This window comes from Necator americanus, chromosome X (genome assembly GCF_031761385.1).
Source record: "Necator americanus strain Aroian chromosome X, whole genome shotgun sequence".
NCBI classification, from domain to species: Eukaryota; Metazoa; Nematoda; class Chromadorea; order Rhabditida; family Ancylostomatidae; genus Necator; species Necator americanus.
This window is the reverse complement of record NC_087376.1, coordinates 25,581,272-25,597,617: the sequence shown is the minus strand read 5'-3', so window position 1 is coordinate 25,597,617 and position 16,346 is coordinate 25,581,272. Positions and strand designations below refer to the sequence as shown.

Below are 16,346 nucleotides of genomic sequence, written 5' to 3'. Positions count from 1 at the left end.
CTCTCTCGTAGCTGCCATCGTTTTTCAGCATACAGCCCAAATAACAGAACTCATCCACAAGTTAGCTTTTCGTCTAGCCTGATTCCCGTTGAGGAGACCCACATCTACTTACATTTATCGAGGCGGAATCGCAATCTGTAGGCTACAGTTAGTTTCGATACAATATTAACAATGTGATGTAACTTTTCGCTGCTAGGAGCGAATATTGCTACATCGTATGTCACTCCATTCATATTACTACATAATATTACTACTCGAGATCTACCAAGGGACGAGCAGACGGCTGTAAAATGACATCGGCGGGACACTACCTAACTGTTCTTTGCATTATGTCTTCGACGGCAAAGTTGAACAGAAAGGGTCCTGCCGCTGCTCCTTGTCTTACTCCATCTTTCTGTTCGAACGGTGCAGTATATCCAGTTGGTGTTTCAAACGCAGCGGTCGTTCTTCTATTCATGTCGTTTATTAGACGTAGGAATTTTCATGGAACTCCTCCCCCCTGAAGCATATTGCGAAGACGGTCTCGGTGGGAAGAGTCGAAAGCGGCTTAAAATTCCAAAAAAGCCAATTGTAGAGGCTAAATACCGCTCCAATCAGTCTTCTCATAATAATCAACTGATCAATGATTAATAGGCCAGGGCGAAAGCCGGCTTCCTGGTCACGGATGGTTTCTTTGCGATGTCGGATTAGTCGGTCCAGAATAATCCGCTCCAAAACCTTTTAAATTACACGCAGCAATGATGTTAATAGGTAATTCCTGAATTCTGTGACGAATAGCTTCTTGTAGAGAGGATTTATAATACCGTGTATCCACGAATCAGGTATCCTTTCGTCAATCTATATTGAACGGATTATCTTCGTCATTTCACGAGTGCCAGAGGAAAGAAGAGGTTTCAGCATTTTTGCGCGAATTCCGTCGTCTACGCCAGATTCTCCATCCTTCATTTTTTAAATACAGACCAGAACCTCCGACTCGGTCGGTGGTTCATCGTTAACCGCATATGTCGGTCTATGAACGTGTTCGAGTACAGGGACTGACGGCGCTTGATGGTTCAGCTGGTGTAACAATGTTCGCTCGAGATGGGCGTGGTTGCCTCCCCGACAGCGACTCGGTTCGTGGCTGAAGTCACCAGTAGTGCGGGCAACAGATGCAGAATCGTACATGGATATTTTCTTTGCAGCGTAGTGAATGCGTTTAGTGAAAGAGTGAGTCCCACTATCTTCCTGATTCGTAATACAATACAATAATAATTGATGTATATATTATATATAATTGATGGACACTCGTTGGCGGAACTTCTTTATTCCTCGTTATTTAGAAATGCTAAGTCGAGCTTCGGTTGATCTTTTCTGGAACCGTATTATAAAGCTAAGAACAGGGTGGTGGTCGAAATCGAATGCGTCGTCCCAGACAGCTCTATATTTTCGGATATGACAGAGGTATGTTCTTCGTCGGAACGTAGTCGAGCTGAAACCAGGCATCTTCCGTTTTCGCTGCTTCTTTGGCGTTGGTGGGGTTGTCCTTTGCCTCGTAAGCTGATGACATCGATGATTCTTCTTAAACGTGGATGCAATGATGAGCTTCGTCTGCTCGCAAAGGTCTATCAGACCATTTCCGTTGTCTGATGTTTGCTTCGTGGATACAACCATTTTCCAAGTACATCGGATTGTTGTTCAATTCCCATTTTTGCATTCGTATCAATTCTGACAGTTACCGCCTACTGGCTTGGTATCTTGGATATCACCGTATTGAGTTCATCATAAAACGCTTCCTTGTTGTGATCTTCAGCGGTTTATGTAGGCGGGTGAGCACTTACGACCAAGAGTTTGAGTACCCTGCGATCCCGCAATCGTACGAAGGCGCACCTTAACGACGTTGAACCAAACCCCTCCACCATGCACTTGGAACCGTTCCTAGCAGCTATTGCACAGCCTCCTACTTTCCTTCCACAACATTGCCCCAGTAAATGGTGTAATTGTCGATACTGATGAGAGGGCGATCCTTGATGTGTGTTTCCTGCAATGCAGCAAACGGTACATGCAGATATAGCAGAGGTTGGATAGAGCGACTTTTCAAGTTCACATGACAGTGACTGGCAGTACAGTGTTACAAAACGGATGTTTGTTGCCGAAGACTCCATGTTTCTCTCAGGCACCTTTCAGGGTATGAGTTCTAACATAGTGCCGGATGACAGCACTTTTTTGCAATGTGTGGAAAACTTTTGCCATGTAACAGTACAGGTGATATGTCTCGTACGTTCCTATTGCGTATACTCAAGTGCTTGATTGCGTTTAGTAAAAGCAGGGCCACCACTTACAGGAAACAATCAGACTTGTATACACGGCCCCGCAGTGTAGTCCTATAAACGAAATATCTTGGGACGCCTGCACTGAGCAAAGCCCAGAAAATGGAATTTAAATTTGATTATTCTTCTTTTTAGTACTTCAAGGCTACCCAGGCTCATTGCCATGATCAGTTCACGTGTTTCTTAGCGATAGAATGCCTTTCGTTGATCATTCCTTTTGCAACGCGCCAACGAATCATTCACGAATGATCTATCAAAATCCTTAAATAATTCTTCTAGAGCAGAATTTTCGCTTCCCTATCCCAAGTTTGAACATCTAGACAGGCAATACATGAAAGTAGTAACCTTAAACTGAAAAATTGTCTCTAAATGGTCCATGCAAAAGTTGGGATTAGATACTTGTGTTAATTACTACACAATTTTACTTACTACTACACCTTTAACAGCGCGAACAGCATTTGTAATTTTCTTCGACATAGGCCTTTACTGCATGAATAGTGTAAGTTTTTTTTTCAAATAATATAGTAATCTTGTTGGATCTCTGTGTAGCTTACTGAACTTCCTACTAGTACAGACAGAATTTTATAATCCTCTACGTCGCTTACTACAGTTGCGCCATCTTTTCTGTATCTACTTCGCTTCAAGTTATTGTTTGTAAGAGTAGTTTGAAACTTTGCAATCTCTGGACTAAGTCATTAGATTTCTTGAAGCTTGTGTAATATTTCTTCATATTTGTACTCTTTTGTGTGAGAAAAAGACGTCCAAGGTAGCTATATTATTACCACTTCCATACTATAGTAGTAATGTTATTCCTTTTGTATCACTAATGTTTTGATCTACCTGTTCGTCCTGGAAATTTCTTAAAAGAAACTTCATGAGCTTTAGCTAGTAATACGCTACAACGTCATGAGTTTGCCATCACCGGCAAAAAGGAGATGTGCATCTGTACGTCCTACAAGTAACAGTTCTCAAAAATGCGCTCCTGAAAGTAAGTATTGATTTTTTTAAAATTTCGTTTTGCCCATCAGACATCTACACTCGCTAGTCAAGTTTTTTCTCTTAGTTTCTATCACTTGTCAAGATATGAAAACACCTGCTCGGTGTTCTACCGCATCACCACTGATTCCCACAAACGCGACAGTTTCTGATGGATACTATATTTCGAATAGACAAAGGTGATTACAGTTTACGAAACATTCTTCCTTGTGGATTAACATTGCTGTGTGCTTAGAAGTAGCGAAAGCCCCCTTTTGCTCGTTTCTAGCACATATATATCATTTACAACATCATTAATATTTGTATTACTAGTTGTTATTTTACGCGGGAAAAATGTAGTTGGGGAGGGGGGAGGGGGGTGGCACTCGGTGGCGCCCTTATTTCCCGACGCTCTAACTTACTTTTTTCTCCTTACATCTTTAGTTTAGATGTCGTAGATCCTCCAAGACTAATGCTCAGACCTTTGAGCCCCGATTGATTTGATTATTTACTCCGAGAAATAAGGGCGCCACTGAGTGTCCCCCTCACTCCAACTACACTTTACCCTTTTATGCTTAGTCTCATTATTTTGTAGTTAACATTACAGAACATTGCTTCATCCATCTTTTTTCACAATTTTTGAAAACATTTTTTACTTGTCCAGCCTTTGAGCGTACTAATCAAATAAATAAACAGATAGTTCATGTATCACTTTATTAAAAATTGGGTTCAGATCGCCGGAATCTCCTCTAAAGGTTCTACGTGATACACACGCCAACATCACGACCCCAAATGGTAAGCAGTTTCTGTTCTCGTTCAAAAATTAAGAACATTCTCGCTTGGTAAATTACTAAAGGAGCATTTTAGTTGAAGAGCACGACATTTCGTTTGGTTTACTGTAGGCTAACAGAATTAAATTGGATATGGAAAACAAGCAGTCTACCGCTGGTCTCCACATTGCGTTATGCTGCGCTTTCGACAGAACCACTGTAAATGTCTGCGTAGTGAGACCTTCCTGTAGTTCCACCCTTGTATTGGAACCCATTAAGAGTACCACGGTGACACACCCACGCTCGCGTGCGAGGTGTTGAAAACTATTTGCGTAATTATTCAACCTTATTTTACTATAAATCACTTCGACCGGACTCTACCTTATGATGCAAAAAAATCTCCTGATATATTCCTTTGATATACATGTGCAGAAAATTTCGTGTTTTTTTTCATCTTTTGTGAACCATGTGGTGAATTACCTGGCAGGTTTTAACTAAAAGGAACAGCTGCAGCTACCATTAAAGGTAGCATACCACAAAATTGAGGGTGTTGAGATCTCTTCACGAGTAGATAGGGTTATAGGTCACATTCGAGTATGGGGCCGATTACGCTCCACCCTATAGTGATCCAGAAAGATAGCTTAGAAAACGACCTTCCCTTAATAGGAGCATCGAATCTCCCTACGAAACACTTAATAACGTGTCACATCTGCGAGCGGAGGTGTACGCGCCGCATCCGTGCGGGAGTGGCAAGCCGTTAGCTGTCCGCTTGCACGCGCAAGATCACTGCTCCCAATGCATGTTACTGATGCCTAGTGGGCGGATTCGGCACGACAAAGCTGTTTCTCATGGAGTTTTCCTGGATAATTAAGTAGAACTGAGCGTGGTGGCGCCCATGTTGTAACCTTCAGGCCTAGACCTATTCAATCGTGAAGAAATCTTAAAGCTCTCAATTTTGTAGTGTGCTGCTTTAAGCAAGGGAGAGCACCATTGCTTTACTAGTTGTACCCAGTTCCAGTAATCACGACGCTCCAATATTAAAGCAAAGTTGACCATTCTTTTACCCACCCCATAGAGCGACAAGTTGAAGAGATCAATATATAGTCAATCAATCATCTGTATCACCTGTGCTCCCGTTGTTCGTCGATTTGCTCGAGCGCGCACCAGTAATACTTCCATTTATCCCGATCGCCACGCATCTCCCTCACTAGAGGGATCACAGCCGGGTGGCGGATAGGAAAGACCAAAAGTGACCTTTGCTTGCCCAGAGACGTGGGTGGATTCAGGGGATGGACTCCTTGTTTGAGCTGAGCCAAGACTGAAGCATGACATCCTTGTATTCCGCACGTCGGTCCGGCCAAAAGCCTGCAATCAGGTGATTGGGAGGTGCAAGGGAGGCGATTTGGAGTCGCCTCCAACAAATAAGCTCCGCCTGTCCACTCCGGAAAAGCGCAACGTTCTCCCAAAACTCATGGGACCTGAGGCGTGCAACCTGCCCATGGGTTTTAAAATTTTTTGCATGTCACACTGATAGAAAAGTCTCCTGATTCCGGAGGAAAGCCTGGTACGCCAGGAAGGATGGGGTTGCAGGAGTCATGTAGGGTACCGAAACGGAAAAGGACTAGGATGACGATCTGTACTTATAACGCACGTGCAATCCAAGAAGATTAAGTACGACGTCATCGGACTGACCGAGACGAGACGACGTCACCATCTCAACGCCGTACAGGAAACTGGAGAAGAACTGTTCTTAGGAACATGCGACAGTAGAGGTGTTGGTGGAGTTGGCGTCCTCGTCAACACGAGTATGGCAAAGAACATCGACTCTTTCGAACAACTTTTGACACGAATCGGACGTCTGCGGATGAGAAGATGTGGCCCAACACCAGCTTTGACTATTTTCGTCGCTTACACTCCAACGAATCAAGCTACGAAGGAGAAGAAGTCGACGCTTTCTATATGGACCTGGAGAAGTTCTACAGAGAAGATCATACCTCTTACAAGGTCATAGTTGGCAATTTCAACGCCAACGTTGGCCTAAGAAGCACGCCTGAGGAACTTCACATCGAGACCTACGGCCTACAATGGAATGAACAGGGGAGAGGCTCTCCGAGTTAATAATGACGACTAAGACCATCCATGGGAACTCGCAATTCCAGAAGCCCTCCTCTCTATGCTGGACGTAGGAGTCACCCGGTGGAGGATACCGTAATGAAATAAACCACATCGTCGTCAATAAAAGGTTCTGCCTGACGGACGTCGCTGTTGTGCCAAAATTCTATATGGGATCGGACCATCACTTCCTCCGAGGAAGATTTTCCTTCACCAGGAGAGACGAGAAAGCCAAGTTCAGAGAGAGAGAAATACCAGAACTATCACTAACGAGGAAGGTTGAGTTTTATAACCACCAAGATACGCCTGTTTCTTGAAACTCTTGAGCTGATACCCCAATGTGGAGCAGCACGAGCCGCAGGCAACCAAGAACTCACGTCCAAGCTCGCATGGCTTTGCAGAGAGGCAATAAAGGAAGACCTTCAGAAGAGAAGAGTGGAAGTGCTGGCTGAAGCTGCAGAGGCGGGGAAAAGCATCCGCTGTGTCCACATTCACATTGTTTCGAAACTCATCAAGGTATCACGTGAATACAACATGCCGCTCTGTCGAACTTTCATCAACTTGAAGAAGGCCTTCGACTCAGTTGAAACGGAACCCGCTATGGAAACCTTGGACAACCGATGCGTCCCTACTCATTACATAAGGGTACTTCGAGAGTTGTACAGTAACTTCACGACCGGAATTTTGCCACTCTACAAGAATATCATCATTGACGTGAAGAGGGGGGTCCGACAGGGTGATACAATTTCACCCAAAATATTCACAACCACCCTCGAGAACGCAATGCGAAAGTTGGAATGGGACGACATGGGAGTGAAGGTTGATGGTCGGCAGCTACACCATTTGCGCTTTGCTGATGACATCGTACTGGTAACACCTAGCATCAGCCAAGCGGAACGAATGCTGACCGAATTCGACGAAACATGTGGATGCATCGGTCTTCAGCTGAATCTACAAAAGACGATGTTCATACGCAACGGATGGGTCTCGGATGCCCCATTCACACTCAACAGAACGAACATATTCGAATGCACCAGCCACGTTTATCTGGGTCGGGAATTGAGCATGATGAACGACCTAACCCCCGAGCCTGGCAGGAGGAGACATGCGGCTTGGGGAGCGTATAAGAGCGTCGATGTAGTGAGAAAGATCAGGAGTACATCCGGGTCCGTACTTGCTCCTTCAACACCACCGTACTTCCTGCTTTGACCTATGCTTCGAAAACCTGGGCATTTCGCACGAAGAAAGCGTCATTGAACGCGCAATTGAGAGAGTGATGCTAGGAGTATCCCGTTTCACGCAAGTGAGGGACGGGATTCGAAGTTCTCTAGTACGTCAGCGATCGAAGATTAGAGACGCCGTCGCTTTTGCCAAAGAAAGTAAAATAAGGTGGGCCGGACACGTGATGCACTTTAACGACAACCGTTGGACCAGAGCCGTGAGCAACTGGGCTCCCCGCGATATTAAGCGCACTACAGGAAGACCGCCAACCCGATGGTCAGATTTCTTCACGAAGTCCTTCAAAGAAAATTATGGTGCTCTTCGTGCCCCACGCGAAAGGAAGAACCACTGGGCGACTCTGGCACGCGATCGGGACAAATGGAAGAATTACTGGCGCCCGCTCGACCAGTTCGAAGATCAACGGCAGTCAAAGTGATCAAGGTGATCCCGACCGCGCGCAGGCGTTGCCGGGTAGCATCTCTTCTCGCGAGGGACCCGAAGAGCGTCGTACTTTTCTTTGAAGGACTTCGTGAAGAGGTCTGACCATCGGGTAGGCGGACTTCCTCTAGTGCGTTTGATGTCGCCTGGTATCCAGTCGCTTATGGCTCTGGTTCAATGACTGTCGTTGAAACGCATCACACGTCCGGCCCACCTAATTTTTGCTTTCCTTTGCATATGCGGCAGCGTCTCTGATCTTCGATCGGTGAAGTAGGAGTGAACTTCGAATCACGTCCCTCACTTGCGTGAAGCGGGTTACTTCTAGCATCACCCTTTCAATTTCGCGTTCTATGACGCTGATAGCATTTTCCTCCTGCTTGCGAAACGCCCATGTTTCTTAAGCGTAAGTCAAAGCAGGAAAAACGGTAGTGTTGAGTAAGTGAGCACGGAGCAGGACGTTTTTAGTCTTCTTCACTACATCCTCGATGCTCTTGAATGCTCCCCAAGCCGCTCGTTTCCTTCTGCCCAGCTCGGAGGTCAGGTCGTTCATCATGTTGATTTCCCAACCTAGATATACATAGCTGGAGCATTCGGAAATGTTCTTTACGATGAGCGTGAATGGGGCATCAGAAACCCTTCCGTTCCTCATAAACATCAACATAGTCTTGTCTATGTTCAGCTGAAGACCCACCTTTCTACACGTTTCATCAAATTCGGCCAGCATCCGTTCCGCTTGATTGATGCTTGTTGATATAAGAACGATGTCATCAGCGAAACGTAGATGGTGTAAATGCTGGCCGTCAACTTTCACTCCCATGTTATCGCATGTCAATCCTCGCATCGCGTTCTCGAGAGTGGCACGGATTAATTTGGGTGAAATTGTGTCATCCTGACAGACCCCTCTCTTCACGTCTACTATTCATTGTAGAAAAAAAAGAAAAAAAGAAATTGAAATCATTGTAGAATAGGGAAATTTTGGTCGTGAATTTGCTATACAACTCATCTTATCTATCTTAATTATCTTTATGTATGAAATAGGGTGCTTTGATCATCCAAGGCCTCCATGACCGCTTTGGTCTCAACTGTATCAAAGGCTTTCTTCGAATCGATGAAAGTGAAACACAGCGGTATCTTGTACTCTCGCGTTACTTTTATGAGTTGTGAAGCCGTGTGTATGTGGTCAATCGTAGTGAACCTTTTTCGATACACTGTGTGCTCGCATGACTGTCCTTCACCTAATGTTCTTTCTATCTTGTTTAAGATTAATTTTGTGAAGAGCTTGTAGATGGCAGACGGTAAGCAGATTGGGCGATAGTTGCCGATTTCTTGTGGGTCTCCATTCTTATACAAGAGCAGGGTCTTGCTGGTTTTCCATTGTTTAGGAACCTTGCATTCCGACAGATAACGAGTGAAGAGCCTGGCAAGTGTGTTGATGAGGACTGGCGGTAGGTACTTCAGATGTTCAGGCTTGATTCTGTCGGGGCCGCGTGAAGTAATATTCTTTACCGACATGATGGCATGTCGGACTTCGGAAGGGAGGACCTTTGGAATGACATGTCCATCTTCCCTCAAATGGTGAGGAGACAAGTGGACGTGGCTGTCGAAGAGATCTGAGAAGAGGCCATGAATGACCTTTTCCATTCCCCTTCTCGATGATCTAGTTGTTCCATCTGGGATCCGGAGAGCAGCTATTAGTGTTTCACGATTGGCGAAGTTCCAGTGGGCTTAGCGAATGTTTTGTCCCGCCTCTGCAACTTCAACCAACACTTCTGCTCTTCTCTCTTTAAGGTCTTCCTTTATTGCCTCTCTGCAAAGCCATGCGAGCTTGGACGTGAGTTCTTGGTTGCCTGCGGCTCGTGCTGCTCCACATTGGGGTATCAGCTCAAGAGTTTCAAGAAACAGGCGTATCTTGGTGGTTATAAAACTCAGCCTTCCTCGTGCAAGTATATATGGTCTACAAGCCGTTCATATTCGTCGTCGATGTCGTCCATGACGGTATCTTCCCAAAAGCTGACAAGCGAAGCTCCTAGTCGATGATGGTTCTGGGAGTTCGCTTAGTGAACATATCAGCTTTCTCTCCTCTCCTTGTGAAGGAAAATCTTTCTCGGAGGAGGCGATGGTCCGATCCCATATAGAACTTTGGCACAACAGCGACGTCCATCAGGCAGAACCTTTTATTGACGACGATGTGGTCTATTTCATTACGGTATCCTCCACCGGGTGACTCCTACGTCCAGCATAGAGAGGAGGGCTTCTGGAATTGCGAGTTCCCGTGGATGGTCTTAGTCGTCATTATTAACTCGGAGAGCCTCTCCCCTGTTCATTCCATTGTAGGCCGTAGGTCTCGATGTGAAGTTCCTCAGGCGTGCTTCTTAGGCCAACGTTGGCGTTGAAATTGCCAACTATGACCTTGTAAGAGGTATGATCTTCTCTGTAGAACTTCTCCAGGTCCATATAGAAAGCGTCGACTTCTTCTCCTTCGTAGCTTGATTCGTTGGAGTGTAAGCGACGAAAATAGTCAAAGCTGGTGTTGGGCCACATCTTCTCATCCGCAGACGTCCGATTCGTGTCAAAAGTTGTTCGAAAGAGTCGATGTTCTTTGCCATACTCGTGTTGACGAGGACGCTAACTCCTTTACTGTCGCACCTTTACTGTAGCACCTTTACTGTCGCATTTTCCTAAGAACAGTTCTTCTCCAGTTTCATATACGGCGTTGAGATGGTGACGTCGTCTCGTCTCGGTCAGTCCGATGACGTCATACTTAATCTTCTTGGATTGCACGTGCGTTATAAGTACAGATCGTCATCCTAGTCCTGCCACCCCCTCTTTCCTGGCGCTACCGTACCAGGCTTTCCTCCGGGATCAAGAGACTCTTTTCTATTACTGTGTTTTGCATAAAAATTAAAAACTCATGAGCTGGTTGAAAGCCTCTAGTCCCATGAGTTTTGGGAGAACGTTGCGCTCTCCTGGAGTGGACATGTGGAGCTTATTTGTTGGAGGCGACTCCAAACCGCCTCCTTTGCACCTCCCAGTCACTTGATTGCAGGCTTATGGCCGGACCGACATGCGAGATACGGTAGTATTATGAGCCGATTCTGGCACAGCAGAAACAAGGAGTCCACCCCCGAATCCACCTGTGTCTCAGGGCAGAAACAAGGTAGGATTTGTTCAGCGATTAACCCCCCATCCGCCACCTGGGAACGCGCCACGTAGCCTCGCGACTAACCGGCTGTGTTCCCTCTAATGAGGGAGATCCAGAGAATCAATCAATAGTAAGATATAATTGTTATATTTAGAATGAACTTCTGTTCTAGAGTGGCGTTTCGGAAGCAGCTGTCAAAAGATTATCAATTGTGGAAGAGTTTCTCTCAACAATTGCTTATTGTAGGAATATTTCGTACCTTATATTTCATTCCCTATGTGTTGCAATTTTCTAATCAAGGTGTTTTGAGTGAAAAAGTCGGAAGAATTCTGTTTGAGTGTCTTCTTGTTAGTCGTCGATAAAATCCATGCTTGATTACGAAATTCCGTAGTTATAATTATTTTCTCCAATACAATTTGAATAGTTGCTAGTAATTCATTGTTGTAAATATTTGTGAATGTACGTTTTAAAGATACTGGTAACATCTTCGAAATCCGTGTACTGTATGACACCTTCTTTCAAAAAATCTGCTGAGAATAATGTTGTTTTTCAGCACACTTTGAATCTGCTAGTATGGCGCATCTTCCGAAATTCGCCGCCTCCACGTGGGTTTTTCGGGTAATGTTGATTCATTGGCTTTATAAAATTTAGGCTAGGATTCTGGATTTATTTGTTCAAGAATTTTCGGGACCATTATGGAAAGCCCTACTTGACTTGCTGCTTATTGGTGAACAGTATGATTGATTTATGTTTTCCTGTTATGCCAACGAGGTTTAGGTGAAACTTTTTTATTAGTCTGACGTTTCGACAAATTCGTCTTTTTCAAAGGCCTGAAATGGTTTGAGGTCTTTGATACCATGCATATCCCATCAAACTCCTCCTCTCCTCTTGATATTGTTTAAAGTACATCACGCGAGATCTTCAAAAGGAAAACAACTGACCAGTTCCACCGACTAGCGGGTTGGTAAACCACCGCGTTCTTAAAGATTGTCACCAAGGCGAATGAGATCTACGCACTGTGCAGTATCCTTAAGCACCGGCGTCTGGATAACGTTAAGGAACTGCATGTGGGGCAACCTTATAGCTCACAGAGTGTTACGAACGGCAAGAAGTCATTGGTAATAGATGAGCACTCATTTTTGTTATTCATGGACGGATTCCTGACGGAAATCCAGAATGTTTCCAACGCCTTCCTAGCAGATATTTCTTTCTCGTGGGCTAATATCGTACATTTTACTTCAAACTCATTGCCATCATGTTTATCATTTTTGTGGCGCAATAACGGTGTCATCGAATTCCCTCGCCTTTTACCAGCCAAATGTTCCTTGATACGCACGTTCAGCATCCTTCCAGTTTCTCCAATATAAATGGCGTTGCACGTTAGACATTCTATTTGGTAAATAACTCCAGTGTTCGTGCAATCACCGGCCTTACCGAATGGGCAGACCACGCAACATTCTGACACGCATTGCCTATCGTAGAATCTACTGCGAACTAACTGTCGCTTGATGCTGTCGTTCGGGATGTTCACCAACACAACATCATCTTGCAGGTGTGCTCGCAAAAGAATCCGGTGTATAGCAGCAGTTAAGGAGTCAGAGACGAAGGGGATGGACAAAGGAATTCTACCTTCACGTGGGATCCTCACTGTCTTGTTTGTAGTTCGAGATTGGGTGTTGGATTTCGTTCTCGTGTAGCCGTTTGAACTAGCTATGCTTGTGGCTAGTTTTAGTGATTCCTCCCGTTCTCTATCCCCTGTGCACATTACTGTTGCTGTCTTGACCATATTTCGGATAACTACCTTTTTCATACCATTAGGATGGGCTGACTTTGCGTTTATCTGTACGGTTTTCGAGCTTTCCTTGCGATATAATTTTACACTTGCAATGCCATTGTGTAGTTTTATTTAAGCATTCAAATAAGGCAGCCAACTATCTTTTGGTTGTTCTCGAGTGAGTTTTATGTACTGCGATCGTTCATTCAAACTTCTAAATCATTCGCCCATTTCGGATTGCGTTGATGTTATAAGGAAGCAATCATCGACATAACGGCAGTACATCTTTGAAAAAGACGAGTTTGTCGAAACGTCAAGCCAATAAAAAAGTTTCACCTAAACCTCGTTGGCATAACAAGAAAACATAAATACGCTCTCAAATGCCGAGGTTTCAAGAAGAGAGGACTTGGAGATTAATATGATTGATATTTCAGCGAACAACGCATAGCTGAACTCCAAGAAGAGCTAAGGCTAGTCGAAGCCGGCGAGCATCCGAAATTTCTGGAAAAATTACGTGAATTTCAGCAAAAACAGGCGGACGAAATTGAAATGATAGACATCATGTATGAGGTGAGGCTAAACAGTTGTACTTAATATTTTTTGTTAATAAAATTTTGATCTTCTCGTTAAGAGGGAGAAAGAAGAAATTGAAAGAAAGTTCCGCCTCGAACATGCGGCAATTCAACGAGAATTAAAAGAGAGGGAGGATGATCTAGTTCAGGTGCACTGATACTTTTATTTAATTTTCCTTTGCGACGAAAAAAAAGTAGAGTCACAAATTCCTTAAGGCTTTGCTACTGGAAGTCGATGACCGAATTCGATTTATTGAAGCCGAAGTAGCGGTACTAGACGTAGCAGGTCCCGCATGTCCAACCTTTAGTATGAACAAGAAATGTCTTCGTCGGTAAGCCAACTATTATATGTACGATATTTTAATAATAGAAGCAATTGAATTGTAAGGAAGAACATTGTGCCGTTTATTTTGTTTACGTGTAGTCGGCAACGAACGCATCCACCCGAGTGGGCACGAGTATCTCGCGCAACGCATACTCTCTTCGCGCTTGTCTCACGGCTTCTTTTCTCTCGTCTTTGCTTCAATCGAAGGCATTTCGGGCTTGCCCAGTTTAAATTTTAAATCTAAAATCTGAATTTCAGATCCTATTATTAATTACTGATAATTAACTACAGATGCTGACAAATTCAAGTTCCGCTTATCCTTCGACCGAACCCCATATGAGTAGAAAACCCTTAGAACGATTTCAAGAAATAAAAATAAAAGTTAGCGCTGACTACTTATCAAGTTGTATGGATCTCTTTATTGTTCCTAATTCAGTCGACCTCATGACACTCCAACATCAAGTGAAAAGAAGAAAGCTCGTACCAACGCTCCCGCGATTATACATTTACTACCAGAGCATATAATTGCAGAAGATGTTCGACTGGTTTGTCTGCAGTTCCGCTATTAAAGGCATCACCCCACGGATCTGGGGTGATACGGATTTCAGGTGAGTAGTGCCTATGTGGAGTCGTGGATTGTGGAGAAGCGGATGATTCCGTTCATCTCTCTCTGTATCAGTGCGACAGGACGACCCTGAAACGCTGTTTCTTACGACATCTTCTGCTGCAGTGCGTCACCCTTGCGCCGCTCGTCGTCTTCCGAAGTCGTCGGTTTCACTCATGATTTCACATTACTGGTACATTGAGAAATAGGCGGATTCACCCTCTTCCCACAATGTAGGACCCCGTATAGACATAACCCACCTGAAACCCGTACCACCCCAGATTCCTGGGGTAATGCTTCTAAGTTAAAGAGTGCTCCTATCAGGATTTCAATCCTCCTTCTTTTAGCTTGTACCCGCAGAAAGTATTCCTAGCGTTGTTCAGCACCACAAGGTCAGCATGGAGAATGGAAAGCTGATATACGAAGGCAAAACGTTAGTGTTTCCGACTGTATCCTATTCCAGCCATCTTATTCTTTAGCCCAATTAAAGTAATAGTAGTAATAGCAATATCAATAATTTATTAATTAACGGTAATATTATTATCGACGGCGCAGTTTTACTGCTATTACAGACTCCTTGGGCACCAGCGCCCATCTTCGCAGTGTACGCGTTGCGTAAGACAACTTGAGCGTTCTGTGACTGTACAAACGTATTGTCGGGTCAAAACGACATGAGTCACGAGGGTATTTGCGGTGCTACGAGCGTAGTTGCGTACGCGCTCGAAACGGCACGGTGGAAGCAGCAGTTGGAACCGGGATGAGACTTGTGAGCAAGCGTTTCACCACGCTCCTCGCCCCTGCGCTCCATCGAAACGCCTCGAAAGAACTCGCTTACGCTTCATGTCGTTTTGACCCTCCTGTAGTAACACTACTGTTATTATTGGATCAAAACTACATGAAGTAGGGACTGCTGCGTTAGCAGCTGCGCTCGAAGCGGCGCAGTAGAGCGTGGCGGTCAGGATCGTGTAAGGATCCTCGCTACCGCCACCCATCCCTGCAGTTCGCCACGATCCCACATCGATTCCAACGGATGTCTCCACCGCACCGCTTCGAGCGCAGCTGCATACGCAACAGTCCGTGCTTCATGTCGTTTTGACCTGACCATACTTACATTTTTACGTATTGTAACGTGTATAAGCTGTATACTATTAATTCACCTTAACCCATCTTATCTTATCATCATCTTATCCTTATCTTCTTCTCTCTTAAAGGCATCATCCCACGAATCTGAGGTGGTGCAGATTTCAGGTGGAGTATTCGTATACAGGATGGGAGACTACGGAGAGGGGGGTGATTCCGTTCATTTCTTCCTAATTGCCGTAAAAAACGGCCCGGAAGATACGGCTTCATTCGTTTTGGCGCACCATTTTGTGCAAGAGGTTCGATTGGAGCGCGCCAGTCTTGTGCGGCGCCGCATCTTCCGGGCCGTTTTTTACGGCAATTAGCAAGAAATGGACGGAATCACCTCCCTCTAGTCTCCCATCCCGTATACGAACACTCCACCTGAAATCTGCACCACCTCAGATTCGTGGGATGATGCCTTTAATCGACGAGCTGGTATTATCGCCTGAGGCGGTTCCTCACAGCCGAGACGTGTCGTTCTCGAATATAGCTCTGCCCAACCTTTTCGATCTACTGCAAGAACTCGCACAGAATTCAACATAACATATATAATTACCAAATCAACTACTAGTAACAAGTAATCATCAACTACTTCTTTGTTTAATATTAAATGATGTTCTGTTTAAAAAAAGGTACGCATCAAGACAATATTCTGAAGGTATCAACGTGGACAAGCTTTGGTTGTTCAAACGGAAAATTACGGTGCATTTGCTGGAATGATATTGTCAATATGCGATCAATATATTCAATTCAGATCCACTGTTCCAGGTTGGTTAAAACAGTGCTTGCGGTTTCTTTAAGCTACATTATCTGCAGTATTTGTGATAATATTTGTAGGAGATACTCGACAAGTGCTGGCCACAATGGACGATTTGGAAAGTGGACGAGTGATACTTAGAAAGAAAATTGTCTGATTTTTATATGTTTATTACTTGTATCATACATCAAAAATGCAGCTTCCTATTCTTTGCTGTTACGCCGAGCG

General features: G+C 44.5%; 6 protein-coding genes across 9 annotated transcripts; 3 read left to right on the top strand and 3 right to left on the bottom strand.

The window, feature by feature from the left end:
- Positions 1-1,001: 1,001 nt before the first annotated feature.
- Positions 1,002-7,372, top strand: RB195_025483 (uncharacterized protein; the record flags this gene model as incomplete). 3 transcript variants are annotated; one of them, XM_064213650.1, is made up of 7 exons in its annotated part: positions 1,002-1,112; positions 3,192-3,294; positions 3,388-3,481; positions 4,015-4,076; positions 5,586-5,653; positions 5,715-6,055; positions 6,565-7,372. In XM_064213650.1, 7 exons carry the CDS (start codon positions 1,002-1,004, stop codon positions 7,370-7,372), a joined length of 1,587 nt encoding a protein of 528 aa, XP_064069530.1. The 3 variants fall into 3 exon arrangements, with proteins under 3 accessions (XP_064069530.1, XP_064069531.1, XP_064069529.1); XM_064213649.1 differs by having other exon boundaries at positions 3,370-3,481; XM_064213648.1 differs by lacking the exon at positions 5,586-5,653 and having other exon boundaries at positions 5,806-6,055.
- Positions 1,312-1,650, bottom strand: RB195_025484 (uncharacterized protein; the record flags this gene model as incomplete). Its single annotated transcript, XM_064213651.1, has 1 exon — positions 1,312-1,650. One exon carries the CDS (start codon positions 1,648-1,650, stop codon positions 1,312-1,314), a length of 339 nt encoding a protein of 112 aa, XP_064069532.1.
- Positions 7,373-7,439: 67 nt separating the features above from the next.
- RB195_025482 (uncharacterized protein) lies at positions 7,440-7,820 on the top strand (the record flags this gene model as incomplete). Its single annotated transcript, XM_064213647.1, has 1 exon — positions 7,440-7,820. The coding sequence occupies one exon, from the start codon at positions 7,440-7,442 to the stop codon at positions 7,818-7,820; it is 381 nt and encodes a 126-aa protein (XP_064069528.1).
- Positions 7,821-8,219: 399 nt separating this feature from the next.
- On the bottom strand, positions 8,220-8,663 carry RB195_025481 (uncharacterized protein; the record flags this gene model as incomplete). The annotated part of the gene is made up of 1 exon (XM_064213646.1): positions 8,220-8,663. One exon carries the CDS (start codon positions 8,661-8,663, stop codon positions 8,220-8,222), a length of 444 nt encoding a protein of 147 aa, XP_064069527.1.
- Positions 8,664-8,845: 182 nt separating this feature from the next.
- RB195_025480 (uncharacterized protein) lies at positions 8,846-9,463 on the bottom strand (the record flags this gene model as incomplete). The annotated part of the gene is made up of 1 exon (XM_064213645.1): positions 8,846-9,463. One exon carries the CDS (start codon positions 9,461-9,463, stop codon positions 8,846-8,848), a length of 618 nt encoding a protein of 205 aa, XP_064069526.1.
- Positions 9,464-9,938: 475 nt separating this feature from the next.
- RB195_025479 (uncharacterized protein) lies at positions 9,939-16,275 on the top strand (the record flags this gene model as incomplete). 2 transcript variants are annotated; one of them, XM_064213644.1, is made up of 10 exons in its annotated part: positions 9,939-10,042; positions 11,137-11,206; positions 11,518-11,582; positions 13,173-13,308; positions 13,370-13,459; positions 13,527-13,642; positions 14,072-14,180; positions 14,587-14,672; positions 16,020-16,129; positions 16,199-16,275. In XM_064213644.1, 10 exons carry the CDS (start codon positions 9,939-9,941, stop codon positions 16,273-16,275), a joined length of 963 nt encoding a protein of 320 aa, XP_064069525.1. The 2 variants fall into 2 exon arrangements, with proteins under 2 accessions (XP_064069525.1, XP_013299533.2); XM_013444079.2 differs by lacking the exon at positions 9,939-10,042 and adding an exon at positions 10,541-10,603 and having other exon boundaries at positions 11,518-11,569.
- Between the last annotated feature and the right edge of the window lie 71 nt (positions 16,276-16,346).